The sequence below is a fragment of the Macrobrachium rosenbergii genome, chromosome 55, assembly GCF_040412425.1.
Source record: "Macrobrachium rosenbergii isolate ZJJX-2024 chromosome 55, ASM4041242v1, whole genome shotgun sequence".
NCBI lineage: Eukaryota > Metazoa > Arthropoda > Malacostraca > Decapoda > Palaemonidae > Macrobrachium > Macrobrachium rosenbergii.
This window is the reverse complement of record NC_089795.1, coordinates 16,889,931-16,905,191: the sequence shown is the minus strand read 5'-3', so window position 1 is coordinate 16,905,191 and position 15,261 is coordinate 16,889,931. Positions and strand designations below refer to the sequence as shown.

At 36.5% G+C, this 15,261-nt stretch overlaps 1 protein-coding gene across 1 annotated transcript; it reads left to right on the top strand.

Moving 5' to 3' along the window:
- Positions 1-4,115: 4,115 nt before the first annotated feature.
- LOC136835355 (ceramide synthase 2-like) lies at positions 4,116-14,622 on the top strand. The gene is made up of 2 exons (XM_067098745.1): positions 4,116-4,781; positions 13,378-14,622. The coding sequence occupies exons 1-2, from the start codon at positions 4,701-4,703 to the stop codon at positions 14,440-14,442; spliced, it is 1,146 nt and encodes a 381-aa protein (XP_066954846.1). The 5' UTR covers positions 4,116-4,700; the 3' UTR covers positions 14,443-14,622.
- The last annotated feature ends 639 nt before the right edge of the window (positions 14,623-15,261 follow it).

The following is a 15,261-nucleotide window of genomic DNA, read 5'->3' as shown; positions in this document are numbered from 1 at the left end:
AAATTCATATTGTATTGAGTATCTTAATAAATTATTTGGTGCTTCATAGATCATGATAACGCAAGAGGCGATGAAATCATTTTGGTGTAGATAGACTTTCAAACTTCAGATTGAACTGAAAAACCTAAAAATGGGCCGGAGAGTTGTCTGCTGAAAAATGCATAGTAACTATTGCCATCTACAAATGTGACATCAGATAATATGGAAAAATAAACTGAGCAAGTAACAATGCTAATGATAGAGAGTCTGAAAATATAGGCTGAAGAATGATACAGTGAATTGGAAGCTCAGTTTAAGAGTTGTTATACATTCCCAAACCTGTTGTAGGGATATCTTAAGATTTCATTCTCCATTCCTTTTTTTAGAAACCAAGAAACCAATGAAAATAATGTAGCAAACAGACACATACACTGTACAAGGTGTAATCATTTGTTGTATATTGTTCATAGGATGCACTTAGTAGATAGAGTTCATTTTGTCCACAACGTTTCTTAGCAGGACTTTGACTTTTGGTGGCTGGCAAAACTTTAAGTTCTTAGTTTTGTTGGTTATAACTTCGCCGAGGGAAGCAATTTTGATCATAATGTTAGAGATCAATTGCAGCGAAATCTAAAGTTTTCGTGTGCATCAGTTCTCTGGCCACAACAGTGACACCATTAACAGCCAGATCTGGCAGTGACGGAGGTATAAACGTTATTTACACACAAAGGTAATAGTATGCTTATTACAGTTTTCCAAATTAATGTTCATCAGCAATTTTAACAGTAAATTGCCTGAGTTTAGTCCCAAACACGAATCTCGCTAGTAAAGTCTTTTTTGTCCAAAATTGGTGAATGGAAGAAGTCTTGAGAGTAAATTACTAACTTGAGAAGTTCCTGTATTTTAGAAATTCTAATAATCAGAAAGGTGTTGCCAAGCATTTTTTTAAAAAAGGGGGGTTGCTCCCAATATTATGACTGTCATCCTGGGATATAAACGCATTCCTTGGCTTGATGTTAAGTGAACCGAATTACATCAGAACAACCAGGACCTAACTGGCAGTGATCATCACCCTAATATTTCATTGCGGTTGCTCAAGAACCATTGTGCACTGGAGCGTCCATTTTTCTTAGGATGATTCACCACTGCGAGCACCTAAAACTTATCAGTTCAGGACTTGAATGCTGATGATGAGTGAAACACCAAATACCATAAAATCAGGTCTTATGTTCGTGCCTCTTCACAATCACCCAAGGATATATTCCCACTGAAGCTCATTTTGGGATAAATTACAAAAGCAACTCAAGAAACTTGATGAACTTAGACATAAGATGAAAACTTTCTTGACAGTAAATAGGTTTTATACGCCACCATTTCAGTGCAATATCAGGCAACCATACCTATTCATTTTAAGAAAGAACCTTTGGGCCTCGACAACAAATCACCACATAGATTTAGCTGATCCAGTTTTATTTGTCTGTAAGAAAACATGTAAAAGCAGTACTTCAACTATGGTGGAACTCAATAGAATCATCTTTTCATTCTACCACTAGATCGGTTAATGGCCCTGGGGAAAAGGCTAAACTGCTTCATCGAGCTTGTGAAGCTAATCAATCAGCTGAGGATGCCCTTCTCCCTGATACTTGTCATACTGAACCTATTCTTAAAAAATTTGCATTTCGCTCTAGAGATGTTAAGAAAAATCTTGATAACCTTGATATCTGGAGTGGAGAAGATCTTGTTGGTTCCTCTCTTTGTTTTTTAAAAAGGTTTCTAGCGAGTTATCTCCCAAGATTAGTAGATGCTTTAGATTTTTAGGTCGACGTAGTATCTTCCAAAGTTACAAAAAATAAAAATTATTTTTAAGCAACTATATAAGTTGTGGAATCTACAGGATCATTAGCTGATAGTCAATATGCATATAGGAGAAGCAGTTAGGTAACTGCAATGCTCTTTTAGATTTGACATGCCTTTTGCAAGAGAACCTTGATAAGGTTTTGTGTAGAGTAATTCAAGTAGATTTTAGTGCTGCTTCCGATTCAGTAAATCACAAGGGACTTATTCATGAACTTCGGAATCTTAGAGTGGGTGGATATGTTTAGGATTACTTCAAAATTTCCTTATGAGTAGGCAGCAGCTAGGTGCTGTTGATGGGATTTTTAGCAAACCAAGACCTGTTGTGTCTGAGTTCCACAGGGTAGTGATCTTGGTCCACTGTTAGTTTTAACGTGTACAAGTGATATGGTTGTTAGCCTGGAAGACAAGTTTGTGGGTGTAGTAAAGTCTCCTACAATAAGAAATGAATCTGCCCTTTGCCACAATCGTGACATGGAACGGATTAGTGAAAGGCAGATCTCGTACAGATTTTCCACTCCATTCTACCCTGTAGGTGGATGGGACTCTGCTGAAAGAGTCTGAAGCTTTAATTATTCTTGCTGTAACTTTTGACTCACATCTTACATCTTGTACATAAGGCCCCATATCTTTATAACAGTGATAAAATCAATGCAACCTGTTTTAGATAATTTGTCCTACTTTTACTAGAATGCTGTTCTCTGGTGTGGATGTCTGCTTCTTCCAGAGATTTGTCTCTTTTAGACAGAGTGGTTCGTGGTGGTAGGTTTCTGTTTCCTATATTAACAATTATGACTTGGACCATTAACGGGTGGTATCATGTTTGTCAATTTTTCATAAGTTTTATTTTAACAGAAGTCTTTCACATTCACAACTGATCCCTGATCCTCTTTTCCTGCCAAGAGCAACCAGATTCGCTGAACAGCAGCATTAATATGCAGTAAATATGCCTCGCTGTCGAACTTCTCAGTTCCAGAGGTCCTATATTCCTCACACCTTTGGACTGTGGAACAGCCTCCCTGAGGATGTTGTGCAATTTGGAACTTCAAAAATTCAAGCGAAGATGCAACTCACTGCTATCCTAAAATGATTCTCCTCGTATTTTGATAATTTACTCACATTTTATCTATGTATTCATAAACTTTTAAATTAATTTTTTTCTTTTTTAATAAATGATCTCTTCTTTCTGTATTTCCTATAACCTTCTGTTGCCTCCTTCAAACGAACACCATACTCTTTGGAAGGGGAAGTAGCAAACGATTCTAAGAATAAAAGACGCAACTCCAGATATGCTATCAGAAATAAGAGCAATTTTTTGTCAGGCTAGTGGGCATTTGGGAGGGAAGTTACAAAGTATATGATAGCATTAACAGCATTATCTAAGCTTGACAGTCACACTTGATAGATAAAAAAAATGTTATGAAACGATCAAGAAATGAAAGGAATCAGGAAACTGTGATTGTGACTGCAACGCTGCATTAGGCTGTAAGATCGTAAGTGACAGTGTTCAGGTTACAAAGAATGTAAAAACAAAGGCATTGAATTTTATCAAGTTGATGGAGACGCAGTAAGCGTTATCTTTCTATTTCATCTTTGAGAGAGAAGAATTAATCCTGCAAATGGTTAAACTTTTCAGACAGCACATATCTGTTCATTATGAAATCGTTATCAACAACCCTCAATCGTTTAAAAAAAAAATCAAGCGATAATGATTTCTGATATTGCTATCCGGGACCGCTTAATAATTTTCGGTTTAAAAACACTGTAGCTGAATCTTAAATCAGAACTTCCTGGTGAAGATTCCGGCAGTGGATGATATAATCAAGAGGATTAATCATAACTGAATTATTTTAAACTGCCGTCTCCAAGGTATAGCTAGAGCGAATAAGAATGGACACACAGAAGCTGAACCAACCACGATTTTTTATTTCTGCCGTAGAAAAATTCCAGGGAAACGAAACATTAAGTGATTATACCACCAGTTTAGTCTAAACATAAAGAGAAGCTCTAAAAAATCTCTGTCAGTTTAACGACGTAACTTTTGCCGTTGAAGGATTTGCAACAGTTCGAATAACCTTGTCAATCAGTGTCCCTTCAACTGCGATGAACGCCCTCTTCGCTATCTGATACATATGGTTTGCCTATAACCACAATCATCACAATGTAGATTCTAGAGGCAACCTTATCACCCGGGGGGAGGAGGCTGAGAAGCAGGCCAAAGGGGGTAATAAAAAAAGATAGAAAAGATAAAAAAGATAGGACTGTGTCGTGGTGGGAGAGGCAGGCTACTCCATTGTGCAGTAGAGGAGGGAACCATCAACGCACCTCAGCCAACATCTCTATTTCTGACCGAACTCCTTTTAGCACCGAGCGGGAGGAAAAGCAAGGCAAATCAAATACGATATAGAAAATGAAATTGTGTCCTTGAGGGAATACCTGTAATTAGACGTTAATGAATATTCTGTGAAGTTGAATGTGGAATGACGACTGAAACATGTTACAAGTGACTATAAGTTTACTGTTCACAGTTAAAGCAGACAGTCTACAGTCATAATGTCAAGAAATTTGACTAGAAGTGCTTATTAGCAACGCTAGCTTTTGAGGAACTAGGAAAGAACAATGAAGAACCTGATTTGACGTCTTCACGTGAGATAGTCGGCTTGTGTTTCCGCCTCTTCAGTTTCATCATTAGCAGGAGGAAATGATATCCTGACTATCAACATTCAGGGCACCGATCTCTTCCTGGAAATGTGGAACAACTAAAACTATTGATAAAAAATAACTTTCTTCAGATGAAGAGACAATAAATAGATAAATAAATAATATTACTTCGCGATAAAGGAAAACTTCCATTCTTTTGTTAAAGGATGAACATGGAGGAATCTGGGAGTAATCAGGATGTGTTTCCCGGCCCATCAACTCAGCAGTCTCTGTCCGGGACTTTCATGGTAAATCTTTCTCTTATCTTGTGGAGCTTTTCAGTTATGTATACTTGCGTAATTCATCTGCTTTTTTCGACTGACAGGTGGATTATGATGCCTTAAACAAGACTTTTCGAATGTTTGTGATCAACTATATAAAAAAAACTGTAAAGTATACAGTGATCTATTACGGTTTCTAAAATATCAGAGATTGTTTGAATAAAAAGATCGCCAAACGTGTCGGGTATCAACGCCAGTGAGGTAGGACTGACCATAAAATACAAGCATGGAAAAGACGAGTTCAAAAAGATTATTTTTTTTATATCAGTCCGCCTACTTCAAATTTACCAATCTTAATTTTTTATTAGTGACTGTAAATTGGTCAAGATATTGCAGTTAAGACGTGAAACCTCCAATGAATATCACACTACGTACAAGTACCGTAATTTTTCAGCTTAGCATATAATGTTATTGCCTTTGAGTGCGTTGTGCTTGCTTGCTTGCTTGCTTGCGCGCGCGCGTGTGTGTGTGTGTGTGTGTGTGTGTGCAAGAGAGAGAGAGAGAAAGCGTGTGTGTTTGTATGAGAGCGAGAGAAAAAGAGAGAGAGAGAGAGAGAGAGAGTGTGTATGTGTGTGTGTGTGTAAGTATGAGAGGGTGTGTGAATGTGTATGACTGTATGTGTGTGTGCCTGGAAGAGCGAGAGAAAGATAGAGAGTGAGTGTGTGTGAGGGAGAGGGAGAGAATGTGTGTGTGTGTGAGAGAGAGAGAGAGAGTGCATGTGTGAGAGAGAGAGAGAGAGAGAGAGAGAGAGAGAGAGAGAGAGAGAGAGAGTGTGTGTAGAGAGAGAGGAGTATGTGTGTATGTGTGTGTGTATGAGAGCGCGAGGGTGAGAGATAGAGCTTGTGTGTGTGGAGAGAGAGAGAGAGAGAGAGAGAGAGAGAGAGAGAGAGAGAGAGAGAGAGAGAGAGAGTGTGTGTGTGTGTGTGTGTAAGAGAGACAGTGAGAGAATGGCTTTTTTTTTTCTAAAGAATCATCGTAAAATCTGAATTTAGATGGCGTCTATGTCTATGTCTATGTCTGACGGTTTAGAGTATCCCTTCTTTCGCTATTCAAGGCTGGAGTCACGAAAATGCGACATGTCATTCTGTGGCACGGGATAACACTGTGTGACAGTGTAATTTGAAGGCGTTTTTTAACTTATATTTTAGTTAAAAATCAAAAGTTTAAAAGTCTATGTAATGTAAAAGGGTTAATCTGTATTAAGCTGAGTGAAAATAAATGGGATAGCTTTTGAACTGAAAGATATTTTCTACTTAACTGATACTTCACCAACAGCTGATTCCTCGCCCGAAGACCGGCATGCAAAACTTAACCTGAGTTATTCATATTAAAATGCCAGTCATTGTTACCCCCTTTTTGCAAGCACTTTCTATGAGGAGTGGACAAAACTTCATCCATGACCTGCAATTGCTTGGAACTTGACAATATCACAGTACTTAATTGAAACGTACGGACGGTTGAACGGAATACATGTGCTTTCGCCTTCCCAACACAGTTAGGAATGAGGATAATAAATTAATATCCCAGTGTTTGACAAAATAGAACTCTCTCATTTGGCTTCAAGCCCCCAAGATGTCGCAAGGTGTCGCAGAGTCAGGAACAACACCATTAGGCCTTACAAAGGTCACTCATAAAAGGAGGCGCCACGGCAAGATATAAGTTCAAATTTCATTGTAGCTCAGTCATTGTCATGACAAAAGGAGACATACTGTAGCTCAACAGTAGTCTCCGAAATATGTTAGCAATTGGGTTTCCCCTCAGTCCTGATAAGTTGTTACCTTAAACATTAGCTTAAACCTAAGTATAGAGTAAGAGCTGTGACCCAAAATAAATTGCCGAGGGTCTCGCTTGACACCTATTTCTCGTACGCTTCTTTACCTGTCCCCATTTTGCCAGGGTTTGGTACATTTCGGCGTGGCCCATTTGGCGTAGCTGATTCGGCGTGGCCGATTCGACGTCACAGAAATAATTGGACTTCGGCGTAGCCGTTAAGGCGTCAGAACATTTCGACGTCACTCACTCTAAAATTTTATTAGGATATATTTTTCATGCAGGGGAATCCAGAACAGGCCGGAAGTCCAGAAAAAGATGAAAAAGGGTAAAAATAATGAAAACAACCAACTTCTAATATGACTTTTTTGTCATTTATTCTTAGAATCAAATATTACGCCATTTTATAAACTGATGAAATAACGTAAATTAAAAACTTGAATTGAAAAACTGCATTATAAAAATTTTTTAAAAAACCTAGTAAATCTATTTAATCTTAGAAATTGCGTTTTCAGTTCGTTATTATGAGCAACACCCTTAAGGAATTCTATAGGATCTAATGATTCCACTTCCAGTATGACTTTTTTATTCGTTCATCAGCATCTCTATTTTTTTTTTTTAGCTTTTGGGGGCCTGATATCCAGCTGTCAACTTTTCGAGATATGCGTCACGTCCTTTCTGTACTTTCCGTAAGGCATCAATGAATTTCCAGATTGTGGGGTGGTGCATTCCAAGCTCATATTGCAAACGTCGATTGGCGCTTTGGCGTGATTATTGGTCCGATCTTCATTGTTTAGAGTTCGTTCATAAAGGTTCCATATCTCGGGAGCGAAAATTGGCTTCATCCCTGCGTTTCCACTCCTATTCAGTCGTCCAATATAAATATCCTCAAACAAGGCTGTTAGTTCATCAGGAAGAACTGCTGCTAATGTATCCATGTATTCATCCATCTTTTCTAATGGAACGAAAGCGAGTGCTGTGATCATATTAGCCCATAAAGCAAAGTCAGAATCAGGCTTATAGCGATTTGACAAACCCAGTGAAACAAGATGTCTGTGTGTTTTGGACTAGATGGAAAAAGCAACCCTTAATACGAACTGTGGGAAATGCATCTTGCATAGCACGAATGGCAGCTTGTTCAAAGTCACAAATTATTGAAGTCGGTCTCAAATTAAGTTCGATGGTTTTAAGTAACTCAAATAAACGAAAATAAGTTACTCTTTGTTTGTTAGGAAGCAGAGCATAAACTGTAGGAGTAACTCCTTCACGCTTCTTACCCGATATAACATACATCTGATGAAAAGGACTATGGGCGATAGTGAAAGTGCCGTCAGCAAACCAAATTTCTGAGTAGACTAAATGTTGCAGCCAGCTAATTCTTTCATATACTAATATCCTACCATTGCTTTCTCCAGTGTCTCCCAATAGGAATTTCTCTTCCACACCCAGATGGGGAACATATAATGGATAGGACTCAGGTAAAACCAAATGCTCCACATCAGTTGGGTTAGCTGGTGCCTTGTTTAATAATTTCCTATTCCTTGCTCTAAGTTTTCGCATTGTAGGCAAGTCTGGAGCTAAGGCTAAACTAACTTGAGATGCGCCAGCCTAACATTCATTTACCACAACGGTTGGTGGCTCAAGAGTTCAGCACTTCTCTTTTTAGCACTTATTTTATCTTTCCGACCTCTATTTTTGCAGCAGATGCCTCATGGCTGTGTTTATTAATCTGGCGAATAACTTTACCATCCTTTTTATGCAATCTCACTTTACATCGATCTTTATGTTCACATCTCCAAAACTTTAATTCAGGATCACTTTTGCTCGTTGCGTCAAAAATAAAAAGGTATCCATCGTGTATCACTTGTTTCTTCCACGTTTTGATAAAATATTTGATGCCATTTCGAATGATAAGGTTTAGACGACTGAACAATTTGAAGCTGAACCGAGCTTCGAGATCTATGACAGTTTCTAGCTTAGGCCTAATTGGACTGTTTGGTAATTAAAACTATTACGACTAGAAGGGCTAATTTGACTGTGACGATGAGAGAGAGAGAGAGAGAGAGAGAGAGAGAGAGAGAGAGAGAGAGAGAGAGAGAGAGAGAGAGAGTTAATGACAAACCAAACAAGGGCGCTGCTAGTTTTGATAAATTATCTCACACTACAGCGACAATTACTAATTTGACGCCACAACGACCCTCCGCCGAAAAAACTTTCCGTCGAAAGGGCTACGCGAATCGGCCACGCCGAATCAGCTACGTCAAATGGGCTACGCCTAAACGTCCCATTCCCATTTCGCCAAGGCCTGGAGGACCCGGACATTTATTTGCCACATACACATAAGCAGGAGCATTCGAGAAAGCATACGATGTATTCTCTATCAGTTGTTAAACCCTCTCTATCATAAGAGGACCTTCAGTTTCCTCTTGAAAGTTTTTATCTATTGAGTACTCTTGATTAAGTGGGGTTGCAAACATCAAGGCTCTAAAAACAACATTCCAAATGTATTTGAGGTCAGATAACTTCAAAATATCATTAGCTAATCAAGTGTTGGCACCATTTGTTGTCCTAATTATGCATAGCAAACCTCTACAATACTCTGACACCTGGTATTGATAGTTTGAAGAGACAAAAAAAATTTGAACATAAAACTAGCTTTGACAGGCGGTGAAACTAGCAATAAGAGGATAATCGTATCTTGAGGTACGACAGTTATCACATTTGCAGCCCTATTCAGCACTTGCTCAATTACTAACATGTATCACTAGTAAATTATAATCGATGGAGTTGTAGTATTGCACTCGATCAATGATGGTTCATCAAAGGTTTCCAAATAAGACCCTCAAGATACTTTTTAACAAAACCGACCTTTTACCAAATCACCTAGTAAGCTTTACAAAGCTATATAAATTTATTTAAACACCATTGGACAAGGGCAGTCCAGTAGTGCATCAGAATCACGAACTTGACCAGGTGTCTGGACCAGACTGCTATTGATATTCCTGCGAATGCCGCCCACGATCCTTAACTTATATCTATTCCCCAAAAACATGAACTCAATTTTATTTGCCTTCAGCTTTGGCCATCCATCCTTTAACACTCGTAAGAACAATACCTAATTTCTGTTTTGTATCTCAGTGCTGTTAATTGACCGGCTGTTCCACAGATGGCTTGAGCTTCACTCATGTCCCTTTACTGCATTTGATATACCTATCACATAGGATTAACCTTGAGACACTCACTTAGGGTACGGTACTCCTCTTGATGTTTCATAAAACTAATAAGAATTTCCCATCTGTACGCCGTACTCTGTCTACCAAGCAGTCTCCATAATGCTCAAGGATTTCACCAACAATTCTGTTGGACTGTAAGTCGTTTGACAGTATTTCATACACGACTATAACAACAGCTGCACTAAGATCAAGCAAAATCAACATCCCACATTTCCCTTCATCCAGCGTTTAGTGTAGATCATTGACAACAGCTATCTCCTTAGAATAAATTAGCCAAAGGCTGACAAACTATCCAGCAGAGCATCAGCTCATTATCTAGTTGTTGCAGAACCACACATTCTGTAATTCAGGGAGCCTTATGCATGTAGTTTGTTCAGGTTCATTCCTCCTTCTTATCAAAGACTTGACCTGCTTAAAGGGTCTTCTGATTACAGTACCCAGTTTTCCTCCTTCTTATCAAAGACTTGTACTGTTTCTTCACTATCTCGGGTTCTTCCTCGGAAATCTCAGTTTCTATCTTCGGGTCACTTTCCCTATTGACACCTTTTGCTCCCTTCCAGCTGAATATTCATGAGAGAACAGAGCAGTGCCTGATCATTATTAAAAGGTACAATTACTACAATTGATTATTATCATCCTCATTCATTTTCTGATACACCAAAAGAAACCGAAGGAGTAGAAAAGTCGTCCAAGCGCATTCGTCTGGAGCCTCACTTGAGAACAAATTGGAATTTAAACTGCAGGATCATTATGAAAAAATTCAACATATAGTCATTATTGGCGAAACACGTTATCAATGACGATTATATATACTTTTAACTATGAAAACTGCAATGTCTCTTTTAGTCGTGAGAATGTTGTTATGAGAAAATACAATACCTGAAAGTGTTTGACAGGCTGAAACAGCAAGCAAAGACGAAATGGAAAGTCTCAAAAGCTAATACGCTCGAAAGACATTGTGAGATAACATTTGAAAAAATTGTATCAAATCAGAAAAAATTAATATGTAGGTCAGCAAGTAACATTTGTTATTACCATCTTTATTGTTATAATAATAATAAGAATCACAAAACATGTATCAATTTTGACGCTTCATTTTGTTTCGCGTTTATGCAAAGTCCACTTAGGTTTCGACAGATTACGCTTGTTATTATTAAACTATCAACGATATCTAAAAAATTGAAAGGATGGGTGTCTCCTATCCCCGGTGAACAGAACTTGCGACATATCATCAAAAGCAAACAAAAAAGCAACCCAGTGAGTGGTTTTCCTGAACGAGACTGAATGTCTTATTGAATATAGTTTCTGGGATGTGCAGGCTTCAGTGACATCGCGATTCCTAGAAGCGAGTTTCCCCATCACGATCCTATTTTGTTGTTCATTTCGGAACGCTGTCTGCGAAAGACGGCATACAACATCCAGTTTCGAAAATGAAAAAGAATAATGCCCTCCAAGAGTAAAGTTATGTCATCTCTTTTTGAGATGACATTTTAAGAAAACCTGGGCAATCCACTATACAAGTGGAGTTCAGGGTTAAGGATCAAGTGATTTGGGGAGTGAAGAAGCTTACATTTTCCAAGACATTCTGAATTTTCGTTGCAACTTATGGGAACAATAAAACGATTTTTTCTGTAAAATGACTGAAGCAGTCATTTTACAGAAAAAGGTATATCTATTATCAAAGTTTTTTTTGTGCTATACAGTATGTTACGGTATTACCACTTCATACTGCTAGTGACTGCAAGTTTATAAATGAAACGGCTAATTTAGATATGGTATCACGCTGTACAATGAACATGTCTACGGTTGAGGGCTCCAATGAGTTATTTTTAAAACTGCATGTAAAATTGAACACTGATATACCTCTATTACAACCAGAAACCAGATAGCCCTAAATACCACGGTTGTAGGCTATATCATTTTGAACTGGTTAAAGCGACCTTTATTACAGTAGAAGGACATCCAACCACAAAAAAAAAATTAATTTTAGAAAACTTCATGTACAAATGATCCCAGGAGTCAAGATGATAAGGCCGGCTGAAGAATTAGATAAGGAATCCTAATCTATCGCTCACATAATCTATGTCGGAGTTTCTAAAGATAAACTCTGACGAGGAGCAGATTTGCCAAGATTATTTAATCATGTAGTGGGCGCCATATGAACCAGGTTATGTCACTCCCACATAATGTAATGATATTAGTAATAATAATATATATATATATATATATATATATATATATATATATATATATATATATATATATATATATATATATATATATATACAGTATATAATATATATGTATATATATATTTATTTATATATATAAATATATATATATATATATATATATATATATATATATATATATATATATATACAGTATATAATATATATGTATATATATATTTATTTATATATATAATATATATATATATATATATATATATATATATATATATATATATATATATATATATATATATATATATATCAATATGGAGCATCACTATATTGTGATCGAAAATAATGATTAAAAAGCCACAATAATATAATTGATAAATATATTTTAAGACATAAAAATATATAGAAAGGGGATAAAAATAGCTTTACCGTTATGCAACGGTCCTCTTCAGCCTGGCTGAAGAGGAGAGGAAAACGGTCGAATGTGTTTGTGTGTATATTTTATGTCTTATGTACAATTTATCAATTATTTATTGTGTTTTTTAATCATATATATATATATATATATATATATATATATATATATATATATATATATATATATATATATATATATATATATATATATATGTGTACATGTGTTTGTGTGTGTATGTATGTATATGCATATTTATGTATATATATTGTATATATATATATATATATATATATATATATATATATATATATATATATATATATATATATATAATACAGGTACGTATGTAACTGTAATAACCACAGTGCCTTCTTAATCATATTATGTGTTAGTACAAAATAGATGGAAGAAAATGATGATGAACAGAATGATGAGAATATAAGTAGCTGGGCCATAACTCATCATGATTTCGTTAAAGCCAGAATTTATATATATATATATATATATATATATATATATATATATATATATATATATATATATATATATATATATATATATATATATATATATTTATATACATATACGTATATAAATATATATATTATATATACACACACGCACATAAGTGATGGAATGATTGTTTTCACAAACAAGAACGAAAACTGCACAAATCTTATACACATCTCATACACTTTTAGTGTCCTTTCCAATGAGTGAACTTGTAAGGCAGCTGGGCGAATTTCTACTAGATTAAATGCATTCATCCAGTTTCATGAAGCATTCAATATTTCTATCGTTTGTGACACTTGCAATAAAGAAAGCACAGAAATGGAAAATATTAAGCACAAAATAATTAATGCCGTACAAGCTTAAATTTCCAACAATGAATAGATAAATAGACTGCAATGCGGTTAGGAGGCAACATAAATCTGACTAAAGATTTTCCTTCACAGGGAGGAGGCTTGTGGAAGCGGACGTACGATGCCTTTTGGAGTGAGGATGCCTGGCTTCCAGAGGGCGTCTCATGGAAGGATATTGATGCCTCAGCAAGCGAAATTTGGTACTATCCAATGCTCTTCAGTTTAGTAATTATGTTTCTTCGATACTGCATCATTCAACCTTTTATTCTCATTCCAATTGCTAATGCAAGACTTATCCCCAATAAAAGAACAAAAGCACCTATTCCCAATAAAACACTAGAGGACATATATCAACAGTACCAGTTTGACGTACCTCAAAGTATCATGTTAAAAGCATCCAAAACAATGAACATGACAGTGAGACAAATGGAAAGATGGCTGCGTCGTCGGTATAACTCTGTGAAGCTCAACACTTATGACAAATTCATTGATTGCAGCTTCAAGTTAATATGCCACATTATCTTTGCCATAGTTGGACTTTCAGTAACACTACCAAAACCATGGTTATGGGACACAACTCTCTGCTACAAGGATTTTGCGAATCAAAAAATACCCTTTGACTTATGGTTCTATCATATGCTTATTCTAGCTTACTACTGGGCCATAACAGTGGAGGAACTCCCAAAGCCAGGAGGAAAAGGTTCAGACAAGATGCAAATGATCCTGCATCACACACTCACTATATTACTAACCGCATTTTCCTATACAGCCGGTCATTTCAGAATGGGAGGCCTCATTATATTTGTTCATGAGTATTCAGATATAGCACTGTTAGCTGCAAAAACCTGCCATTATGCAGGATACGATGAACCTACAGAAATGCTATTCATAGCATTTGTGATACTATGGTTCTTAACAAGGTGCTTCATTCTTCCATTCTGGCTAATGAGATCTATTTTTTGGGAAATGCCTCCAAGCTTCAACCAGCTGAGCATAAAGATCCAGAAGGGATGGATGATAATTCTCTTCTCGTTGACTATGTACTGGACTGGACTTGTCATCCGAACTGTGGTAAGAAAATTCACAGGAAAGGGATTACAGGATGTCCGATCTGCCCCAGAGGACACAAGTGACTCTGAAAATGACAAAAAAGATTAACATATACTGTACTTATTTATGTATATATTTCTTTATTTAACTCACCAAAATATTTATGTATAAATATCTAGATGGATCTGTCTCATACAGCATGTGTAAGTTCCTTCAAATGGCATTACATGATTGTGTATGTTTTTTGCCATAATGCCCATTAAAATACATTAAAATACATGATTTGTTTTTACCGTTTCATTATACCAGTCTCCTTCATTAGTTCAAAACAATTTCAAGATGTATGCTTCGTTAGGAATGTGTCAAGTGTGGAATGATAGACTGGTGAAAAAGGAAAGTAAGTGCCATTTATAACATGAGGCTCAGTCTCCTGACCATGATGTTATTTCCACTCTCATTTAATCTGATAACCACTTCACAGCTTTAATGGCTCTGTCTGTTCTTGTCCTCAAACGTAGATTCTTCACTGCTTTTGATGCCTGTCTATTTTTATAGACTGGACCTAATAACATCGTATTACTTTTATGGACCCTCTCTACTTTCAATTCCTGGACATGATAGCCACTTAACTGCGTTTGATATCATACTAATTTATGTCCTGGACAACATAGCTGTTGATGTTAGTGCTGTCTGTTTATGTAGCTTGGATCAGAAAACCACTCCATTATTTTTATTGGCTTTTTCCATTTTCATGCCTTAGACCAATCAACTACTTCTCTTCTTTAGTTGGTCCTCTTATTTTAATGTCCTAGACCTAACAACTTATATTGACCGTGTTATCATGCCAGTTTTAATGTCCTTGTTTTTTAAGACCTGTTCATTTTTATGTCCTTAACCTGATAGCCACTCAATTGTTTTTACTGACCC